Source organism: Plecotus auritus, assembly GCF_963455305.1.
Source record: "Plecotus auritus genome assembly, chromosome: 2".
In the NCBI taxonomy this organism is placed as follows: domain Eukaryota; kingdom Metazoa; phylum Chordata; class Mammalia; order Chiroptera; family Vespertilionidae; genus Plecotus; species Plecotus auritus.
Genome location: NC_137771.1, coordinates 50,364,423 through 50,387,951, shown reverse-complemented (window position 1 = coordinate 50,387,951; position 23,529 = coordinate 50,364,423). Strand labels below are relative to the sequence as shown.

Here is a 23,529-nt window from a genome sequence, read left to right as displayed (position 1 = left end):
AAGGTTACTATGTGAAATTATTTCACTATCGCCCTTAGGGATTTGGTTTTATAGATTTCTTTAAAATTCGCTTTTTAGAGATGTATATATTGAGATAAGGATTGGTGGTAGCTGGTGGAATATTAAACTACTCTTTCTCTCTCCTAATAGGGGCTAATTTTCAGGTTCAAGTTCCTCATGCTTATCACCTTGGCCTGTGCTGCCATGACCATCATCTTCTTCATTGTTAGTCAGGTAAGTGGACCCTGAGAGGTTAGGGTGAGAATGTCCCTGGAGAGGCGCTTCTACTCTGCACAGAAAATCCTGCAGAGCTACCGAGAAAGGAGCAGGGAACCTCTCATGCTGGCAGCTGAGCAAGCCATGTTTTCTAGGCTTCATTCTGGGTCTTGTCATTATCCGGCCGGAAGTGGACTGAATTTTCCCTTTCAGTACAGGGGGAGGAACAGTTGCTAAGTAAATTAACAGCCTGCAGCCATATTGAAGAGCACTTGTTTCATTTACTTCAAAGAATAAACTTTTCAAGCCCTGTAGTAGAACACCAGCAAGCAAGTATTAATTTTAGTTGATCCTTATCTAGCATTAGCATAGATCCTTTTATAGGCCATCAGCCATTCTTTTTAATAATTCTATTGCCACTTAAACATGAAATTCAAAAGTCCCCTTATCTCTACTGGTTATTTCCAAAACTCAACATTCTGCTGTGCTTCAAAATCTTAATGCTAATGATTTTTAAATATTGGTAACTTGTTTTTGGAAGTTACTATTTACATCTAATGTATTATGTATCTACTAGAGGCCCAGTGCATGAAATTCATGCACGGGGGCAGGGGTCCCCTCAGCCCAGCCTGCACCCTCTCCAATCTGAGACCCCTCGGGGGATGTCCCAAGGATCGGGCCTAAACTGGCAGTTGGACATCCCTCTCACAATCTGGGACCACTGGCTCCTAACTGCTCACCTGCCTGCCTGCCTGATCGCCCCTAACTGCCCTCCCCCCCCCCCCCTGCACTGGCCTGGTCGCCCCATGCAGCCTGCTGCTCAGTCATCTGGTCGCCCCTCACTAACCCCCCTGCCAGCCTGCTCACCCCACACAGCCTGCTGTTCAGTCATTTGGTTGCCCCTTACTAACCCCCCTGCTGGCCTAGTTGCCCCATGCAGCCTGTTCGGTCGCTTAGGCTTTTATATATATAGATTATTCATCTGAGCTTCACAGAAATCCTATGGATAGGAATTGTTATCCCAGTTTGCTAGAATATGAAATCTAGTGGCTGTAGAGACATATCCTATTTATAATGTTTTCCACTTGGGTGTGACTATGGATGGATTACTTAAAAGTTCTAGGTTCAATTTTCTTATTTGTTAAATGGATATAATAATAGTACACTGTAGAAGGTGGCTATAAGGATCCCATGAACTAATGCTTGCAAAGTGCAGGCATTGTGAGCATATAGGTGTGCCTTATGAATAGCAAAAAGCGTGAATGTTGTGCTAAAGGACCTAGACTAAGTTAGGGACCAGAACCCAGACCTTTTGAATTTTTTGTTTGTTTGTTCGTTTGTTTTTTACCAGCTGCTCTGCCATCCCTATATTTGGCCAAAATTGAAGATGTTAGGCATGCTCACAGAGCCTTAGGGCAAGACTTGCCCCATTCTGCTAGCAAGTTTCCTTCCAGTACAGGGGCTCCTCACTTTTTGTGCCATGAACCCCTTGGGTACGCTGGTGAAGGCTATGGACCTCTTCTTTGAATGTTTTTAAATGAGTAAAATAAGAAGCTTTGATTTTCAAAGGAAATCAGATAGATAGATGATATATATGTGCAACTATACATATCTATAAGTATAATTGATATGAAAATATGACTTCTGTTGGCAACAAAATCATAGGTAGTGCTTCTATTATGGGAGTTTTTCTAGAATCATAATTGAAAGAAACAGTAACTTTCAATTAGAGATGGGTGAAAACAAAAATAGCATATTTTTCTCATTTCAGTTCACATACCCTTTGAATTCCATTAAGGACACCAAGTTAGGAGTCCCTAGAGTTCTGTTGGCTATGCCCACTGGGAAGTGTTAGTGTTGCTCCTGAAGGCTGAAGTGAATGTGGGGGGAAATAACAAATATATACATATATATCTTCATAAGATCTGTTCACCACATCTGCTGTGATCTACAACAGTGCTGTGTTTGTATCAGACTGTTTGTTTATAAAACCTTGGAAACTTCATTCTCCACTCCTGATGCAGTAAAAATATTTCAAATTCTGAATGAGTTTTTTATTCACCTAACCGAGGCTCAAACAAGTTGTGTGGGAGGCCCAACTTATCCCTTGGCTGAGTCCCTCGTGTGACCAAAATGCTTTGCAGCCCTGTAGTGCCTTAGTCATGTGCTTGTTAATGCAGCCAGTTCTGCCAGGGTGAGCAAGCAGCATGCACCGCTTGGAGATCCGGAACCTCACGTAAGGTGAGCTGAGAAATAAAAGGCAGTACCAAGATATGCTCCCAGGAAGGGCACGTTTGGTTCTAAAATGTGCTCCTGCCACTTTAGAAAGCTGCAGTCTGTCTCCCACAGCCCCATTCCCCTTCCTCTCTTGTCTCTGCAGAGTCCCTGCTCCCTGAAGTCAGGAAGGGACATTGGGCTGATGCTTAAGGCGGTTATATGTTGTCCGAATTTAACCTTGTACATGTTTAATGACTGCACCTTTTTAGAGCAAAGGGGGTCAGTCTTCCAAGGAGCAGAGTCTGTGGCTTTTCTCTTAAGAAAAAGATTAATATTCCATCGCCCCAGTATTTTCTAACACAGCCTCAGCCTGTGGCTGGCTTTTTATATCTGCTGTGACAGTCCAGAGTGGATTTGAACTCTAAGGGGGTAGCAATGAGGTCTTTTGGATTCCATTAGCTGCTCACATTCCTCCTGCTGGGTAGCTTTTTTATAAAGGTTTATTTATAGATTTAAGACGTTTTCAGGCATAACTCACAGTGTCCCAAGCACTGTATTAATATAGTGATCAGAGGATTTATTTTTTAATGTCATGTTGGAATGTTTCAGCAATGAGCTCACCTAAAAGAAAATCTACTGGGTAACTTTTTGAAATAGATCCCAGCCTTAGGTAAAAGGAATGTATTAAAACTTCCATTATACACTCGGGCTTGCTGGGAGAGCTTGCATTTAAGCCCCTGAAATATAATGCGAGGGGATCTCGCCAGGACATTGAAGCTGGAGGCCAGGAATGAAAGGCCGCCGGAAGCTGTGGAATGCAGTGACCTTGAGGCTTTGTAGCTGGGCACTGAGGTGCAGTCTTTTAACGCCTGCCATTTTAATGGCCTCAGTCCTAGCAACCGAGAGATGGCACATCACAGTGTGGTATTTTAGCCCCTTCCCTCTGGAAAAGAAAGAGGAATTCCATTTAGGGGTGACGAGCAGTAGGGAACAGAAGTGCAATGCAGGGGAGAAGGTCACCAACCTTCACTAAGGGAACCCCCAGGTGCCTGACATGCAGGTCAAGCCATAAGCAGCAAACTCCCAGAGAGCCTGTCCCCAGCTCTTCTTTTTTTGTTTGTGTGATCACTTCATTCTGTTACTTGCAGAGGAAATGTTTCCAGTAAGAGAGCCTGTGTCTGGGATTTGGAAATCTTGTTGTTAAGTGGAATGCTGGTTGTCAAGACTACTGGGTGTAAAAGGATTTGACCTTCACTTGGCTCCAGGAGTATAATTGGGTGGTTTCACACAAAAGTAAATTGTTCAAATGTTAAATCAGGAAAAGCAGGAACCTTTAGAAATAGGATGTATACAGAGGGGAGATGATTTTCTTTTTTTGTTTGTTTTTGTTGTTGTTGTTGTTGTTGTTGTTGTTGTTGGGGCTACCTGATTTTTCTCTCTGAAAGTTAAAGCGGGATGACTGCCACCTCTCTGCTTTGGCATTAATGAGATTTTTGGATTTACAAGGCTGCTCTGTTGAGGCTGCTGATTGTGGTGCATGGTGGTGGGAATGTGCTCAGAGCCCAGGATGGCTCAGGCATGAATAATTGAGGGAGGAGAGGGGAAAACACAATCGAGTCCCCAACAGCAGAGTGACACTGTATACAATTTATTTATGCAAATTCAATTCTTTGCCCTCAGCAGGAAATAACACATTTAGAGATTACACATTAAGTAGTATGGGTAATTCTGCAACTCTATCTAGATGTGCATGTGTCTCGAAGCAAACATGAGAGTTGGGCATGAAAATGCTATTTCCTCAGCCTCAGCTCCTGTGGGCCTCTCCGAGTATGAGCATGTCATTTGAGTGGTTCTGCTATAAAATTGTATTTTGCATATATATATCCAATTTATTATATGCCATGCATTATATTTGGGATATATAGTGCATATGTATTACTGCACAGATTTGAATAAACACACCTGCATGTACATATACTAATTAACCAATGTGCATCATGACCAATTCAGTGAATTTTGAAAAGAAATTTGACCTTACACAATAGTTGCCTCATAATTTAGCTTAAGAGACCCACCCCGGTTTAAGATAATATTCCTACTCTTGTGTTGTATAATGGCTAAGTAGATCTTCTTTTGGAGTCAGAGCCACGACTTTCTGGCTGAGCAGTCTTATGCAAGACATTCTGTGTCACAGTTTACCCACATGTTGAATGGAAATTTTAACTATCTACTTCATAGATTTGTTATTGAAACTAATACCTTCCATGTAGAATTCTTAGCGCACTTCCTGACAAACCACTAGCATTAAATAAATGTTAACTATTATTATCCTTGCTATTATTTTTTTAAATCTTAGCTTTGCTAATACCCATTAAGTATTTTTTTAAATTGACATAAAAGAATGCAATAGGCATAAATAGTTCAATGAAATAACACTTATTACCTATTGACCTCTTACTTTTAAGTGCAATTATTGGGATTTGCAAAGGACTGCGGTATTTTCTTCTGACTCTTCAGTCAGGTATTTCCTAAGCGTGACTGTTTCTATCTCCCCTTCCCATGTACCTATCTGCACTGGCCTTCTGCACATCCCTATGCTTTTGCCCATATTCATTCAACAAACATCTGTCTGTTGAACACCATTGTGTACCAGGCACACAAGTGGGTGTTTCCTTAAATCCGTTATACCACCCCCAGCGAGAATCAACTTCAGCAAATTTGTCAATCCTATTTCTAGCTTATGTCACAGGAAGTAGGGTCTCTTACAGGTCCCCTATCTGAACAGAGTAGACGAAGATAAGAAGTGTTTGACCCCATTTTACTTGTACTTCTCCCAACCTAGCCACCCCTCCTTAATTGCATAGAGAGGAGCTCCCTTGGCTAGGATAGCAGGTACTAGTACACGTGGTATCTGCTACATGGTTCCAGAAACCATCTTAAGGCTTTCTCTCCCCTTCCATTAAAAAATTATCTTAAGTATGCTCTAAGTACTGTGATTCTTATAACGTTAGGCTATTCTGTACTTAAAAATAAGAAAAAGTGACATTTGGAGACTTTTCTACAAAGTAAGCCCTAAATAGCTTGAATGTTGGTGCATTGCTCGAAAATCAGTAATGGGTAAGAAATCCTTCTTTGGCCAAAACCTTCCTGAGCATGTCATATGAAGTGAATTATTTCCCCCAGATAAATAAGGGTTCATGGTAGTGGTTTGTTTATGAGTCACAGAAATGAAAAAAAAAATATGTATCACCAGTGTCAAATTAAAACTGGTAAAGTCGCCCTAACCGGTTTGGCTCAGTGGATAGAGCGTCGGCCTACAGACTGAAGGGTCCCAGGTTTGATTCCGGTCAAGGGCTTGTACCTTGGTTGCAGGCATATCCCTGGTAGGGGGTGTGCAGGAGGCAGCTGATCGATGTTTCTAACTCTCTATCTCTCTCCCTTCCTCTCTGTAAAAAATCAATAAAATATATTAAAAAAATAAAATAAAAATAAGTAAAACTGGTAAAGTCTGTAATCAATCTGGTTAGCTGACACTCCAGGTCTTTCAGGAAGAAATACCTGTCATTACAGCTATACTGTGCCTGAGGCCCTAGTGGATTTGGGTTATAAAGAGGGTACCAAATGAATATAGACCCACTGCTTTAAAAACAGGAGGTGAAATCAACCTGTTTGTTAGTCATTAGTATTTAGATATGGCTTGCCCTCTTACACGTTAGCTCTTAGAAAAAGTGGCTCCTAGGGATAGCTTATATAACCTTGCCTTATTAAACTATCACAGGAACATATGTCCAATACTTTCTTTTATTCCCATGTAAGATTTCCTGTGGCAGGCAGAAGTGGTCAAAATCATTTCATTGATCTCACAAATCACCAGTCATTTACCTCAACAGTTCTGTTGACAATTCTTAGTATAACCCATATGTCATCAGACAGCTCTTAAAATAATTACCAAGTCATTAACATAGACAAAGCAGCCTCAAAACATTCTTGCAGGATTGTAAAGCACATGAAAGCTCATAATTACTTTTGTGAGTGACCTACAAAGAGAGACACGATATAAAAAGATTTATTGAGTGTTTACTGCATGCCAGGAAATTTCTAGAAATATTTTTACTTAATTCTCCTCAATAACCCTGCAAGTTCTTCTTTTGCACTGATGGAAACTAAAGTCCAGAGTCTTAGTCTTTACTTCTCTCACATTAAACAGAGTACGAGGTGGAGGCTGGATTTGGATCCGGATCTCTGACTGTGTCTTTGTGCTTCCCCTCACCACCCCTCTAGGGAAAACTCTTCCCTCTGAGGGTTCACTTGCCTTCTCTGAGCCCCAAGGCACATCAGGGACTGAAGATATGGCAGTGAACGCACCAGAGCTGGCCTCTGTCTGCGGGCAGTTTACAGCGAGCTGGGAAGACATACCTACCAGAGGAGGAGTTGTACTTGTGGATAAGGGTTAGGCTCAAACATAGTTTCTTTAAATTAGAGATAATGGTGTGCTGCTCTTTAGGAAGAGACACTTCCCAGGTGATTCTGGTGTGCAGTCAAATGACAAGCAGACTTTGTGCCTGACACATATAGTAAACCCTTAATTAATCTGTTCAGAGTATGATTCAGATTAAAAACTGGAGTCCTACATTGCCCTACACCTTTCCCACATGTCGACTTGGTGTTTGTGCTGGTTGGTTCCTGTGTTGGTGTTGTGTTTCTTTTCAGCTCTAATTCCATATCACTGTCTTCTCTCCACAGGTGACTGAAGGCCATTGGAAGTGGGGTGGTGTCACAGTCCAGGTGAACAGTGCCTTTTTCACAGGCATCTATGGGATGTGGAATCTGTACGTCTTTGCTTTGATGTTCCTGTATGCACCATCCCATAAGAACTATGGGGATGACCAGTCTAATGGTGAGTGCCAGTCTCTTTAGTATAATTTTATTTAGGATAAGTAAGCTTCTGTCTCTACATGACTTAAGGCTAGCAAAGCCTCTGGGTTTCCCAGACTTTCCCTCCTCCGAATGTGAGTGAGCACCCTAAGGATTGCAGAACCATAAGACAAAAAACCAGCACAGGGCAAATACTTTTCTCATTTTAAAAAATACCTTGAAAATATGTTGGGAATATTACATTCTAGTCTAAAACATGTCCCAGTGTTAGTACAAAAATTAAATTTGCTTTCCTCAATTTTTTATTTTTATTTATTTTTTTGCAAAATGGACTGTTGAAAAGTATACCACATTCATTCTTCTAGTATGAGAAGTGTGATCCTAAGATATCTGGTGGAGTGGGACTGGGCCTTGGGAGTTGAAGAGGGAGCTGGCTTCATTTTTCTCCTGCTCACTTTTTCTGCAAGGCTGTTGACATGTGTCCAAACTAATAGCTATTCACCAGTCCCCACAGCCTGTCTCTCCTTAAATGCTGGTGTTGCTGTCTCAGATATTGATGCTGCAAGAGCCTTAGAGAACTTAGCCAGTCTGGTCATTTTATAGATGAGGAGACTGAGGCCCATATAAGGGAAGGGCTTGCCTTTCTACCAGCCACAGCAGAAAGAAATGAATATTACTATCTATGGCAAAGCTGTTAACTTGGAATTGGTGGCCTGGTACACGTCTGTTCTGATTGCTCATTGTTCTTTGGATGCTCGGTTCACACTTATTCTTTCATCTCTTTTTCACACTTGCTTTACCCAAGCCACGTACTTGCTATCCCCAAATATAAGATGCTCTTCCTCAAATCAGAGCCAGTGCCCTTCACTCGGCCCAAGAGCACAGACTAGGGTTCAAGGTCTGCCTGTCCACCATGGCACCAGGGGTTGGCCTTGCTCATAGGAAGTGCTCACTGAGTGTGTGGTAAATGAATAGATTTATATGCTGTCTTCATCTGGGTGTAATAAAACCCTACCTGTCTCTTGGGCTCATTCAAAATGCTTCTTCCTTCTTGAAACCTTTTCCTGATCACACCAGTTGGAGTTCAGCAAATTAGATTCAGTAGAATATTATCACTGTGGGATGTTAATAGTCAAATACGTTCGATAATCATTGGGTTTTTAATCAGCATCAATGGGGTTTTTGCTAAAAGATATCTTAATGCCTTTAGCACATTAATATGTACTGTAAATCATTTAAAATGGGCAGGGGGTAACAGCATTTCCCCAAGTGATTACATCATTTGGTCCTGGAACTCTTATTCTAGGCAGTGTATCTTCTGGAACCGGCGTCCCAGGGAAGAGGCCTGGGGGAACAAGGTTACGCTTCTCACATGACACTCACTGTGCAGCTGTGCATGAGCTCGTCTGTCCCTTCTCACTCCTGTTGAAACACTAACTTCTTAAGGGCCAAGACTGGTTAAGGGTGCTTTGAAAATGTTGAGTGAATTAATGCTTTAGAAATAAGAGTTCTAGATTAGCTTTCATATTTCACAGATGAGTGATCTTGAAAGTGGGGTTAAAGGAGGTGGATGGTGACATGAGAAATGGTGCGAGGAGGGGAGGCCTTTATGCTGAGGGTCACCGGTAGAGGAATGGTCTCAACTAGCATCTGTCTCTGGCACTATACCTGCCACTCTGTGCCAGAGCGTCCTAGAGCTCAGGCCTGCCTTCCTTCCTGGTCCTCGACTTCATGTCACACTCAGTATCAGGTTTACCTTTGACCATGGGTCCTGGGCAAGAATAAAGACTTTTAAAAAGATTATTGTTGTCACTATTACAGATGTGCCCCATTTTCCTCCTCTTTGCCCACCTCCACCCAGCTCCTGCCCACCCCCCTCTCCTAGGGTTCACCACACTGTTGTCTGTGTCCATGGGATATGCGTATATGTTCTTTGGCTCATCTCTTCACCTTCTTTTACCCAGGTCCTTCCACACCCCTCCCCTTTGACATCCGTCAGGTCTGTGCCATGAACCCATGCCTCTGGTTCTATTTGGTTCATCAGTACCTTTTGACTTACCTGCCCAGCTGCCCAACTCTGGGTTTGATTGTGAGCTAGGCAGCATTCACTTCCCACAGCTTCCTTTCCACTGCGAGCAACTCTGTTTTACTCTATGGCCTGTGGAAGCATGCAGCCTCTCCAACAGGGGGCCTCCACACTACATTGCATGGACATCCTGTTGGACTTTGACACAAACCACATGGACCTGTTCTTGACTTGAGAATATTAAGCAGGAATCCAAAAGGTGGAGCTCCTACCTTCCAGGGGAATTCCACATAAAAGCAATGTCTGGACTTCCCAGGATGTTGGAACGATCATTCGAATGGGTAGGAATTATTGAGTGCTGACCTGTGCTTCATGTACACACACTATTCTGGTTGTTTTTGCTCTATGGCTGTTGGCAAACTGCTTCACTCGCCTGCGCATCACTTCTCCCGATTGTAAGTGATCTCCCAGAGTCTTATGGAACCATGAAATTCTATGGTTTTCTTTCTTCCTGATAGCAAGGAAGGGGCAGAAGAGCACCTCCTGCCATAAAGTCGCAGCCCAGGGCGTGATTCTGTCACAGGTAAGGGTCTCCAAACACTGGTGAGACTTTGCCCAGCTCCGGCACTCTCAGGCACGTGGGAGGCCAGAGCTGGAGCCACCCCTGCAGAGACAGCATGACTGCCTGCCACCTGCAGGGCCAGATGGCTGAATTGCAGCCAGGTGTCAGGCAGCTCCCAGTAGGACTTCTTTCCCTGCACGACTGCTGCCTTCCTGGGCTTGCAACCTTGCAGTTGAGAATAGCACTTGATCTTTTTCTCATCATATGTTTGTTATTGTTGAAGACAGCTTGAACTGCAATTTCACAGAAAGCTCAAAAGCTAGTTCTTGGCCCTGGCTGAGTAGCTCATTTGGTTAGAGTGTCATCCTGATATGCCAAGGTTGTGGGTTCGATCTCTGCTCAGGGCACATACAAGAATCAACCAATGAATGCATAGATAAGTGGAACAACAAATCAATATTTCTCTCTCTTTCTCTCCCCAAATCTCTCTAAAATCAATTAAAAAAAAAAAAAAAAAAGCTAGTTCTCAAGAGGAGGGCACCTCCCCTGAATCTTTTCCCAAGTGGTGTTTGGAAATGTTCATGGTTGTTTTAGATTGTCACTATGACTGGGACATACATGCCACTGGCATTTAGTGACTGGATTCTAGGTTTGTTCAATGTCCTGCATTGAGCGAAGCAGTTCGTTGAGTAAAGAACTGTCTTACCTCTAATGTAATAGGGCCCCTATTGAAAAACATCCTCCAAACGGTTTAGTGGGCAGACCCTTTTGGGACCCCGTCTGATCATAAACACAAAAGAGATACCATTTAGCAGGTCTGTGGTAGTGACATGATCAACTGTGACTTCAGAGCAGCCCATGAGCCCCTGGCAGCTGGTGGCACCCTATTCCCGCATGGTGATATGACTGTGCCCCTGGCAGCTGGCGGCACCCTGTTCCCGCATGGTGCCGTGAGCTGAGCCTTTGGAAGGGGCTCTCCATGTTGGGTTCTCTGATCATTTTTCTTCTCTGCTCCTTTCACTTTTCATCTCTTCATCTGCCGCCAAACCACACACTGTAGCCTAGGAATTATGGTGTCTTTGCCAAGATTTTGGAGCTCCTTTGAAAGAACTAGTTTGGAATATTACATGGAAACCTAGAAAATGAACTCTTAGGGTGATATACTGTAGTTTTAAATTCTCTGGATGGCATTTCTTCTCCCCCCCCTCACCCCAGCTTATTCATGCTCCTTTTCCTTCCTCTTGGAAAGTTTTTATTTTTAAATTGGCTTGGACTGCTCTCCCTACCCCCTTCCTTTTATGGTCCAGAGCCAAAACTTCAGATCTCTCTTGCTGTGGAGAATGAATCACAGGTGTGCCATGCTTCTTGCCTTCATGAGATGGATCCTGGATAGACCTCTGGAAAAAGATAGACCTCTGCAAAAGAAAGAACTGTTGAGAAGTGCTGTTTTGTTTGGGAGATGGAAAAAGATGCCAAGAAGTGTCAGGAGGAAGTGGGAGCAGAGAGCATAGACATTTGCTTCTCCCTTTTGGTCAAGGAATGGACAGAGGAACAAAGTAGACAGCAGGTGCAAGTGAGGGTCGGTTTCCAAAGAGCATTTTCTCTCATATATTTGTTTGCCTTTTTTAAAATATATTTTATTGATTTTTTACAGAGAGGAAGGGAGATGGAAAGAGAGTCAGAAACATCAATCAGCTGCCTCTTGCACACCTCCCACTGGGGACGTGCCTGCAACCAAGGTGCATGCCCCTGACCGGAATCAAACCCGGGACCCTTCAGTCCGCAGGCCGACGCTCTATCCACTGAGCCAAACCGGTCAGGGCTATTTGTTTGCCTTTTATTGCGTGGGTCCAGTGGCCCTTCAAAATGAACCACTGAGCACCTCAGTACTAAGCACTGTGCTAGGTGGGATAAGGTGGAGTGATGTAAAGCCCACAGACAGTCCTTGTTCCCCAAGAGCTAGACATTTGGGATGGGAGACAAGACTTCCACGGCTGCCTCCTGAAACACAGGCTGTGGCAGGACCGCTCCCAGCCAGCACGTTCTCATATCTTCCGTGGCTGGTGCATGCTGCAGGCATGTGGAGCTCTGACTTCCTTCTTGTTGGTTCACTTACCTCAGTGCAATGGTAAGTCAATGATGATTTTACATATGTGTGCGTGCCTGTGTGCATGGATATGTTTATATCATCATTCTATGTGTGTATATGTACATATAAATATGCTTTTTTTTTTTTTTACTTTAACAAAGGTATTTTAGACCTCTTTCTTGCAAGGACCACTTACGTTTTCTGCACTACTCTTGCTGCCTTTTCATTAAAATTGTTCTTTTTACCTGTTCCCATACCAATCTGTGAATCATTATGGATATCTTCCTAGGCAGAAACAAATTTCAGCTGATGCTGGTCAGCCCTAAGCTCCGAGGGGGGCGACCTGGAGGCCCTATACTCACAGCCAACCATCCCAACTCCCTGCCACCAGTTCATGTGGGGAAAAAGCTGGTGCTGCTTATGAAGTCTGACCATTCTTAATAATCGCTTTCATTTTTGTATTCTTTCATCTAGAGAATTCTTGTCAGAAGCCTTAAAAAAAATAAAAAATAAAAAGGAGAAATGAGATTCCTGATTGGATGACGATGAAGGGGCCAGGAGACACTCTAGCTGCCCACTGGTTCCTTTCGATTTCTACTCACACTGAATGTTTTCTGTCTGACACACTCAGGCTGCTGGAACCACGGCAGCGGCTGGCTCCCAGGTCCTGGTGGCTGGCTACCCCGCTGTGGCCGTTTTACTTCCGGAAGCCTCTAAGGTCTCATGCTGCTGGGTTCACAGGGAAGGTGGCTTTGGCTTTCATTGCCTTAATAAATGTTTGGTTTGAGTCATGAGGCTTCGACAGTGGCTGCCTTTTATTGAGGTCTTTCCTCTGGTTGCCTGTTAGATGACTCACCCTGGCCAGCCCGCCTTCCTCTTGATGTCTAGATGGAATTGGTCTTCCCAACAGGGTGGGACTCAGACTCTGACATGGGCCTCAACAGCCTTTTCCCACTCCCTAGTGACGATGGGAAAGAGGTGACAGACAGGCCATCACCAGCCTCTGCAGCTTCGCCAGCCTCACTCCTCTTGCTCTGCTCTTTGTAGTTGGGCACTTTCTGCTCCTGCCTCTCCTGCCTACCAGTGGCCTGATGTTTCCTTACCCAGGCACCTAAAATCACATTTTCTGAGTCTTAGAATTACTGTCACCCCACTATGATAGAAGGTACCTCAGTCACCTGCTTGAGAGGACCTTTCTGCTTCCTAAAGGTATCAGTTGGGTAGGGCTGGTATAACAAATATGGCAGTCTAGGTGGCTTAAATAACGTAAATCTATTTGTTTTCTCATGATCCTGGAGGCTAGAAGTTCAAGATCAAGTTATCGGCAGGGTTGTTTCTCCCAGGGCTTCTCTTGGCTTATAGGTCTTCTCCCTGTGTCTTCACATGGTCTCCCTTCTGTGTGTGTCTCTATCCTAATCTCCTTTTCTTATAAAGACACTGGTCATATTGGATTAGTGCCCATCCCAATGCCTCACATTAACGTAATTACCTCCTTAAAGAACCTATCTCTGAATACAATCACATTCTGTGGTGTTGGAGAATTAGGGCTTCAACAAATGATTATGGGGTGTGGAATACAAGTCAGCCCACAACACTAGGATTTCACTAAAAACTTATAGACTTTATTGTGTCCCCTCCTTGCAGTTGCCTGGTGTTGAGTATCCGGAGGTGGGTAGGAAATACCACACCCCAACCCTGGTACAGGCTATGTTTAATGATTGAAAGGGATCGAGAGATGGCTGGACCCAGGATTCTGAACTCTGTCCCACCAAGACTACTACGCCTCATCCCCCCAGAGGGATCATAAAAGCACAGTCATCCCAAGGCATACCTGTTTACTATGGACCTAGCCATTCGGAGTAGAGCAGGGAGGAGCTAGACTGGACTGTACCAGAAAAATCTTGGTGGTGGTTTTAATGAGCACTTAACTATACCAGATCCTGTGCTGCATGGTCACATTCTTTGGAAAAGAAAAGAGAATTTTAAGACCTACCATCCACTATTTTATTAACACGCAACATACAGGAAAGGACATAATCTGAGAGTAAACAACAGTCATGTGCATGGAAATAATTTTGCTTTACAAATACTATACTCCCCTTGATTTTCTCATCCTGCTGTGAACCAGGGACTTCTAGAGAGTTATCATTTGATAACTTAGCTTTGAAGGTGAATAGAAGGAAGTCAGTGAAAGACTAGGAAAAAATCCCACAGAAAAGAATGAAGTCAGTAATGTTACAGAAACAACAAAAGCTTTGGACGTGGACACAGATGGATTGGAATCCTGGTTCTCAAGAAATAAACAGGAGCTCATGGTGTGTGACCTCCCTGGCCCTCCATGTTTGGGTAATGGGGTGTTAATCTGTCTCAGTGGTTATGAGGAAAGAATTAGGTAGCCCTTATTAATATTAGAAGACCACTGATCTCTTCCAGATTCTGTGAAACAATCTTAGAATTATTCTTCTTTTTACTGAAATAGTCACAGATACACAAATAATTGTCATTTTAAAAAAGCTGCCTGTCTTTAAAAGCTGTGCTTATCATGTCATTATAGTTCCATTTATGTAGGTTTCTGGGTCCATAGTATGCATTTCAGGCAGTTAGAATCAAGCAGCAGCTACCTCTGGCCGTGATACCAAAAATATGGGCCCATCAGTAGTCCTTTGAGATTAAATCCTGTGCCAGAGATCAGTCTCATTCCACAGTGGTTAGAAAGAAACAAGCCTTTGTCTTATTAATTAGCTGAGATGAATTGACATTATAACCAGAGAAAGAGACTTATTGCAAACCAAAGAATTCTTTTCCTTCCATCATTTATTCTTTTTCCTTTTATTCTTCCCTCTCCCCCTCAGTAAGAAACACATCACATTTTTTGAAGGGTTTTTTGGTCTTGAAAGGGAAGAATCTCCAAGTGTGTTTGTGCATGGTGCGGCAGAAGCCAAGAGAGGAGGAACAGATGGAGTGAGACGTTGGCAGAAGTGGGGGTCCCTGGAATTTGGAGACAAATGGAGGGATCCCCACTTCTGCCATGTTACTGTCACCTTCCCACATCCATTCCCTGCAGGGAAAGAGTTGGCCTTCAAGGTACAATACAGCCACAGGTGAATCAGAGATCCACTAGCCAGCGATGCATAGATCCGGGTCCTCATCCTAGCTCTGCTGGGAGCAGGCTGCACCTCATAGAGAAATTGATTGCCTACCTGAGCCTCAGTGTCTTCACATCTTATAGGGAAACACAGCGCATGTTAAGCCCCTACTGGTGCACATGGTAAATGCTCATACGCAACAGCTCTCCTTACTGTCAGTGCACTGATATTTTGTGTTATAAATTCTGTTACATCAGACACAAAGAGCAAAATTAACATCCTGAACAATTTATCCAAATTACTGTGTATATGTATTTATGACTGTAACACATTGCATGTGAATTTATGCTTTGCTGGCAGTCTCACTGGCTGTTGGAAACTTGAATATTGACAGTGTCAGCATAGCCTAAAGGTTGAGAACTTGGTTGCTGGAGCCTCATAGCCCTCCTTTGAATCTCTGTGTATCAACTTGGGCCTTGGGCAAGGTGCTTAGCCTGTCTGTGCCTCAGTTCCTTCATCAGCAGAATGGGAATGATGACAACAGCACCTCTGTCAAAGGACTGGTATGAAGATTAAAAGTATTAATATTTGTAAAGTGCTTAGAACAGTGTCAGGCACATCCTGTAATATAGGTGAAATAAAGAAGCCCAAGTAATTTTGGCTGTTTCTTCAAATGATCTGTAGGATCAGATACATTTTCTAGGGCCTGCTAATTGGAATCACATTTTAAGCTTAAAGAATTCCCATCTTTGGTTCAAAACCTGAAGAAAATTACATCCTGGCATCTATTTCTAAGGTCTTCAATGAAAGGGATTCCTTAGGTAAACACTTGGAGGTGCTAAGCGATTTACTGGGGTGGTCAGGACTCTTTGAAATGCTGAGGACTCTCAGACATGCAGATCCTGAAACTGGCTTTGAACTTTTGATGGCTCTCCCAGATATGCAAATTAAGAACTAGCTTTGACCGAGCACCCTGCAGGGCCACTGTATGGGGTGACCAAAACACTGGTGTTGTGTACAGAATCCTGGGGATAGCGGAAAATTCAGTGTATTTCTGGTCATTTTTCCTTGAGAAGAAAACTCCTAATTGTTCTTAAAAGTTTTATACGTAGTACCCTGCCCAGTTGATTGGTAATAGGCAGGTCTTGTTTGCCTGTACATGGCATAGCCACTTTGTAAATTATTCACAAGGGTGCATGTGCCTGCCTTCCCATCACAGGAAGGCTTAGCCCACAGCACAGCCTTCCTTCCTAGGCCCAGCTCCCAGCTCTGCTGTGTGTCTGTTTGTCACCTTGGGGGCAGTCACCTTCCTTCCACCCCAGTTTCCTCATCTGTAACGCTGGCATGATCAGCTTGGAGGGCTCTTGTAAGGATAAATACGATCAAGGATAAAGCATTGAGAATAGCGTCAGGCACCAAGTAATCTCTCATTAAATGTTAGTAATGACTACAAATTACATAAGCAGTAAGCTGACTCATGTCTCATTAATCTCTCTTCTCTGGGAGACAAAAGTGGATGAAATTACTGCCAAGTTTGAGTGAAAAGGTTGGGCGTGAGCGCTGGTGTTTGTGCCCAGGTTTTCGCTGTCAGCTCAGAATGTGAAAGGGCGGTGGTTATGGAGATGGACCAGCTTTCTTCTTCTTCCTCCTCCAACACGTCTCATCCCAAAACCCCTGTTTCAGGTGATCTGAGGGTCCACAATGGGGAAGAACTCCAGCTCACCACCACTATCACCCACGTGGACGGACCCACTGAGATCTACAAGTTGACCCGCAAGGAGGCCCAAGAATAGATGGCGGCAGCACCTGGCTGGGACTGTTCCCCACATCCCAGCCCTTCTGACTGGAGTGTGGAGCATGCCAGCGAGCGCTCACTGTGCGAACCAACCCTCCACTGCTCCCGTGTCTTAGCTGTGGTTTCTTGGACCAGTGGCGTGGACCAGTTTGCCTTCTGACCAGAGCTCTTGGGGGAAGATTCCACAGCCACTAAGGCGTTGTGTATGATAACAAAACCTCTGGTATGACACATTTTCTGTGATCATTGTTAATTAGTGATGTAGTAACATCTGTAGCAGGTGGTTAGTAAACCTCATGTGTTGGGGGTATACTCCTTGGGGGGATGATGTGGGCCAGATGGGGTCTATATGGAGTGGAATATTTGACTTGTTTTCCTGTTTTAGATTCTAGGATAGGTTTTTAACATCCTTTGCAGTCCAAGAGAGGCTGGTGTCATAGTTTCACACTCCTAGTTCATGACCACTTTTTTTCCTATTTATATCACCAGGTAGCCTGTTGAGTTAATATTTAAATTGTCAGTAGACATGTGTTCCTCTTTTTTATGGCATACTATAAAATAACTGAATTTCGTGAGATGGTCTATTTCAGCTTTGGAACCAAATCTGTGTATCCGATACTGACCGATCTGTTGGATGTGGGTTGGGTCTGAAAGCTTTTTTAACCTCCTGCTTACAATGTGTTTCCTTTTGATAAGATGCTTCAAACAGCCTGCAGAAGTGTAGATCAGATCCATTAAATAAACCTGTACGTATATGCATATATGTACATGCACACGTCATCCTCCTGCTCAGCCAGGACACACGCATGCAGATTCTTTTCCATGTCAAGTCATGGGGTGGGGGAAATGGCTTTATGAGAAATTAAAGTATTTTGCCATCAAATCAAAGTGTTTGGGGGCGGTATCTATTTTTGGAAATAGGATAACCTTTAGTACTGGTGGTTAACCTGCCTAGCTGTCGTGTCTGGCAACAAGGGTGGGGAAAATGTGACGTGATTTAGAAGCAGATTACCCCCACACACCTATTCCCACTTCCACGAATAGCCTGTTTGTTGGTGTTTTAACTCTGCCACTGGAGAGGCAGGCAGCGGTATAGCAGAGGGAAAGAGCCTGGATCTGAGATGAGAAGGCAGTTTCCCACGGAAAGTCTGTCCTTTATGAGTGTGACCTTGTTGATGCTTCCTGACCTGGATGTTCCCTCACCTACAAACTGGCATCCATAAACTTTGATTGCTTCACCGGGTTGCAGCACCTAGTAAGTCAGGTAATGTATATGGAAATGAATTTTAAACACAAAAGCCATATGAATGTGTTCTTCCTGGAATCAAAAACTTCAGGAGTGTCCTGCTTTTCAATCACTGATGCCTGGAAGTCTGGGTCACATTCCAATTCATCCACTCAACACCCACCATCCGTCCCCACCATCCCCATCCCCTGATTTTGGCTAAAAGCACAGGAAGCCAGGGCAGAAGGAAATACCTTGGCTTTGGCTGTTCTCTCGGGCCTTTTCTTATCCTGGTGAACATCTGACGGTGTGTGAACGAATTCACTCAACATCCACTTCTGATCACCCACCGTGGTGCCAGGAATTAAAGGTAGCCCATGCCTCCCCATCTGGAAGGGGAGATGAACATGAACTTAAAACATGGCCAAGGATCTCCAGTCCCAGAGGGAGCAGGGAGAGGTTCTCCCAAAGAAACAGGGAAAGGGCCTGAGATAGACCTTAAAAAAAAATAAGATTTTACCAGGGCCAAAGGGCAAAGGGACCAGAAGTAGGGGAATCATGGAGGAAGTGAAGATGGAAGCTGTTTAGATTAGTCTGCTCATCAGGCCTGACTGGCACCAGAAGTGGAAACAGCAGGAGGTAAGCCTGTGCCCCTGGGAGGCAGGAGGAGAAGGGTCGTTCTGCTGTGGTGAGAGCCATAAGACAGCCTTTGGGTTTTAGAGAAGCGGTGTGCTCTGAATCACCTTCCACCGGAGCATATGGAGGCTGGACACGCCCAGCAAACAGACCACAGGCCTGAACCTAGGGCAATACTCCAGGACGTGGAGAGGAGGGGACTTGTTTAGGAGATAAAGCTGGCAGGGCTAGAGCAGTCTGAATGTGGGCCTCAGGGAACGCCAGGGTAGAGTCAAGTTTCATGCCTGGCTGGGAAGGGAGTGGTAGGGCCCTGACAGAATTAGAGATTCCTGGAGAAGTGTAGGTGGTTCTGTTACTTAAAGGTCTATCAGTAGCAAAAACCAACTCAAGCAAGCTTTGCCAAAAGAGGGGCCTCACTAGACTTTTTCTAGAATATCTCATGAATCCCTGGAAGAGTTGAATGACCAGAGAGCTTGGGAACTGGGACAGTTCTAAGGGACCCCTGCACCGGGGATTCATGGGCCTTTCCCTGCACAGTGCCATTTACAACGATCCCAGGTCTTTGTCTCTCTCACTTCCAGACTAGGAGAGGCTGAGTGGCTCAGCCTCAGGCAGGTGCCTGTCCCTGTGGCAATCAACTGTGATCAAGAAGTCAAGTGGCTTTTAGCAGTGTACCCTGTGGATTGGGGTCAGTTTCCAAAGGATGGTGGTGAATCCATTTAGCCATGGGCAAACAATCAGAAAAGATCTACCACAAGGAGCGAGATGATAGGTTTGGATTTGCCTGGGCTGGGTTTTAAAAGCCATCCTCTGGAGGGATTGACAAGCTGACAATTAGAAATGAGAGGTTGAGCGGACCACTCGGGGCAGGAGGTTTGGCAGCCGTTACCCCTGAGAAGAAGAGCAGCTGGGCAGCGCACTAAAGCCTCCAGGAAGATAACCAGGAGCCGGAAACCAGCTGCCCACATTCCATAGGAGAGGAAGAAAATGAGGTAGGTTACTCAGGAAAATGTGAAGTGTTAAAGAAGCCAAAGAAAGAACCAGATTTATGGGGGAAAGATGAGATATCCTGAGATATTCAAAAACATTTAAGGATTGAATATAAAGCCTGTTGGATTTGGTGGTTTGAATGTGGCCTTCTCAAGTGGCAAGGGCAGAAGCCAGAGGTGGAGCCGTCAATGGTAGTCGTGATAGGAAGGAAGGAGGTAGGGTTGTGGTTGGTTATTGGATGAGCCAAAGGCTTGCATATATTAGTTTGGGGAGAGAGCTGGACTGAGTTGGTAAACCTGAGGGGTGAGAGTCAGCCAAGAAGTCAAAAGGATGATGAGATTACATAAGCCCCAAGGAAGATTAGTGCCTTTGGGATCTAGGACACGAGTTGATGTGTTCATTTTGAAAGAGTGAAAGGACATTTTCACCCTGAGATGAGAGAGAAATAATTGATGGATGTTGGAGAAGAAATTTTAGGTCAAAAGGAGAGAGGTTGCTGCCCGGCCAGTGTGGCTCAGTGGTTGAGCGTCTACCCATGAACCAAGAGGTCACTCACTGGTTTTGATTCCCCATCAAGGCACATGCCTGGGTTGCAGGCTCAATCACCAGTAGGGGGCGTGTAGGAGGCAGCCAATCGATAATGTTTCTCTCATTGATGTTTCTGTCTATCCTTCTCTCTCTCTAAAAATCAATTTAAAAAAGAAAGAGAGAGAGAGGTTGCTGCCTGTTTCTCTGTGTGCTCAGTCTTCTCCACAAACATGAAAAGTTCTCAGTTTCAAGAATGCAGGTTGAACACAACCATTTTCAATCAGTGGAAAATCCAAGAAACTCTTCACCAGGTGAGAAAAAGCCTTTGTTAAGGACCACTAACCTAGACAAAACAAATTATTTGCCATGTATACCAGTGTTATAAATTGACCTAATATTTTTCATGTAATTTTGAAGAATATTATAGAAAAGATGTACAAAACATCACAATTATATACTTTTAAAAAATACAAAAATTCAGCAATATAGTCAACAAACAAAACAAAATTGCTCTTTCAAAGAAAAAAACAAAAATCAGGTTTATGTTGGTCCACCCACTCGGTATTCACTATGTGTTTTTCCTACATTTTCCCTTAGGGAAAGAGAATGTCCATTTAATGAAATAAGTCTGCTCTCCATGTGACCTCCAGGTAGTCTGAACCATTTCTCAAAACCGAGATAAAACACTAATAATTCTGATGCCCGAGTCTTTCAGCCCATCTCTCTGAGCTGGTGGATCCCTTGGAAGTCACACCCCTGGGGGCCTAGAAGGGACTTCTGAGAAAGTTGAAAGAAATTCAGAGCGGAGATGGGGCTTGGGTGCCATCCTTAGCTTGGTATTTCTAAAAACTGTTTTATCAACTCTGTCAAATTGATCAGGCTCTGAGAGGCTGACTGGTCACATTGGGGAATCTCAATGAACTACAATTCCGATGCTATCTTTTACACAAGATACATACCTTGTGGCTCCATCCCCCCAGATGAGGTAACATCTCAACCATCACAAAGCCGGAGGCATCACCCCTGTGCCATCAAAGAAAATACACACAGCTCTGGAGAAAGTGGCTCTCATAGTGTGGGAATTCCACTGGGGTGGGTCGGGGGGTGAGCAAGTGAACACACCTCAGTGAATCCCAGTCTCTGTCTGATTGCTGTGGTCACATTAACTCTTTGGGATCCCCTTCTCCTGTTTGATTCAAGCAGACTTTGCTTCTGTCCCCGCCATTCATCATCAGGATATGTGAGTGCCATTGATGTGGCTCAACGTGTTGGTGCATCTGACTTTCACGCAACTATACCTTTGCCCCTGTGTTGCAAGGCCCTCCCACCCTGTGGTGCTATATCAACCTAGAAGCTTGCTCGCTGACACCTGTAAGCTTGCTCTCCCCCATCACGTGTTGATACGTGGCTGAGTTCATTATATAGAAACGACTTGATTTCTGAGACCACCTACTGCCTTTTCTCCTGACTTCAGAGGGGTCTTCCAGGCACTCCTTGAACCCTCTGAATGTCCGGAGCTTCCTGACTCTGAGGATACGCTTTTCTCTGGTTGCTGAGAAGGTCCTTCAGCAACGAGAACGGACCTGCCTTTGTCAATTTGACCCTCTTGTTCTGATTGAACTTCTCCCTACAGGTCCCGTCCACTCGGGGTCCCTCTCCTCCAGGCTCCCGGCTCAGTTCCTCACCCCCTCCTCCAGACACAGTTCCTTCATGACTGCGACTGCTTGCCTGGCAACAGCACTGTAGTTTCTCATTGTTCCAAAGTATGATACTCACCCTGCACTTTCGCTCCGGCTGCCACAGATGGGTGTGAAAATAATACTTCTACCAGCGCTTCACATTCTAAGAAAATGAAACTAGGTTAAAAAAAATCCACATCTTACACATTTTTGCTTCTTGTGACCACATATGTATAGCCAATCAAGCACGTCAGAGTTTTAAAAATGAGTATCACCAATACCTTCCTTTGTATTCAGGAACATTTTTTCGCTTAATCAAAGATCTTTACATGTACCCCTGTGATATTTCACTCTTCTCACACAGTCAATAGGTAAAGCACATCTTTAACTTTTAAGATAAGCACTGTTTGTAATGTAAATAAAGGTAGTTAAATTTTCCCCAAGTGCAAAATGGGTTGGTTTTAATTGCTTGAGAACTGACATATATATTCACCTGAGATCAGAAAAGCCTCCCAGGACCTGGACCTCTCTCCTGTGTCCTGCTCTATACACGCACACACACACACACGCACACACACACACACATGCACACACACACAACATTGTATTAAGTCCCATTTACTGTGCATATGTGTTTTGTAATATGGAACTTTCTAATTTACATATTTCCCCCTAATAGCACCTCATAGTCACACAGTAGGGACTCTACTTCACACAATGAAGACTGAGGCTCAGAGAGGGGAAGTGACAAAGTTGGAGCTAAGAAGAGATCCTCAGTCGTGGGCCCTCACTGCCTTTTAAGTAGCAGATTTGCAGCAGAAGAGTCAGGAGTTTTGTTGTGAGCTCCAGCTCTCATCAGATAGAGCAGAATGACCTTATTGGAAATGTTATTTCAGCCTTAAAAAAAGTATCTGCCAGCTCTCTACCTCCATCGATGGCCAGTGTCTGCCCTCTTCTGGCCAAAGGGAGGATGACAGCTATCACAGGGCCAATCTTCAAATCAAAAGGCAGACCTTGGAATTTGGGAAATTGGCAGTTGGTCCATGAGAATTGCTGCTTTTTAGTAAGTTCTGGTACTGGCTATGCACATGCCTTTGCTCTGGGACCCTCAGGGCAGCTTCACCCCCACCCACTCGAGCTAGGTGAATTCTGAAGGACTCACCAGCCTCGATTCTAAGAATTACAAAGGCCGCTCCATGTTAATGACTTCCTTTAGCAGTCTGCCTGATCAGATCTGCTGTGGGCGAGTGTGTTGGCATTGCTGTCTGAGGTGCACTGGTGTAAATATATATATAAATTAGGATAGTATTATATATAGAAATGTTCTGGAAAATTTCTTCAGAAATTCTGTAGAAAACAGGGTCACGTTACCTGCCCTTTTCATAATACACTATATCTAGAAAGTCATTCAGTGTCATTTTCGCCTACCACATGATTTTAATAACTTAACTATTGTAGCCTCTAATAAGGATATATTATACTTTTTTGTTAATTCCCTGTGTTGGACATTTAAATGATTTACCAAGTTTGGCTACTACAACATATGCTGAAATGACCATCTTGGGTGTAAATATGTTTGAAGATCTCTGATTGTTGCCTTAGGAG

The 23,529-nt window shown here is 44.0% G+C and overlaps 1 protein-coding gene across 1 annotated transcript in view; it reads left to right on the top strand.

Moving 5' to 3' along the window:
* The window catches only part of WLS (Wnt ligand secretion mediator), a 100,931-nt gene extending 83,493 nt beyond the window's left edge, over positions 1-17,438 (top strand). Inside the window, exons 10-12 of the mRNA XM_080656954.1 lie at positions 151-234; positions 7,177-7,330; positions 16,755-17,438. Of these exons, the coding sequence (XP_080513080.1) occupies positions 151-234; positions 7,177-7,330; positions 16,755-16,864 (348 nt within the window). The 3' untranslated portion in view covers positions 16,865-17,438. The remainder of the gene's footprint in view (positions 1-150; positions 235-7,176; positions 7,331-16,754) is intronic.
* Positions 17,439-23,529: the final 6,091 nt, after the last annotated feature.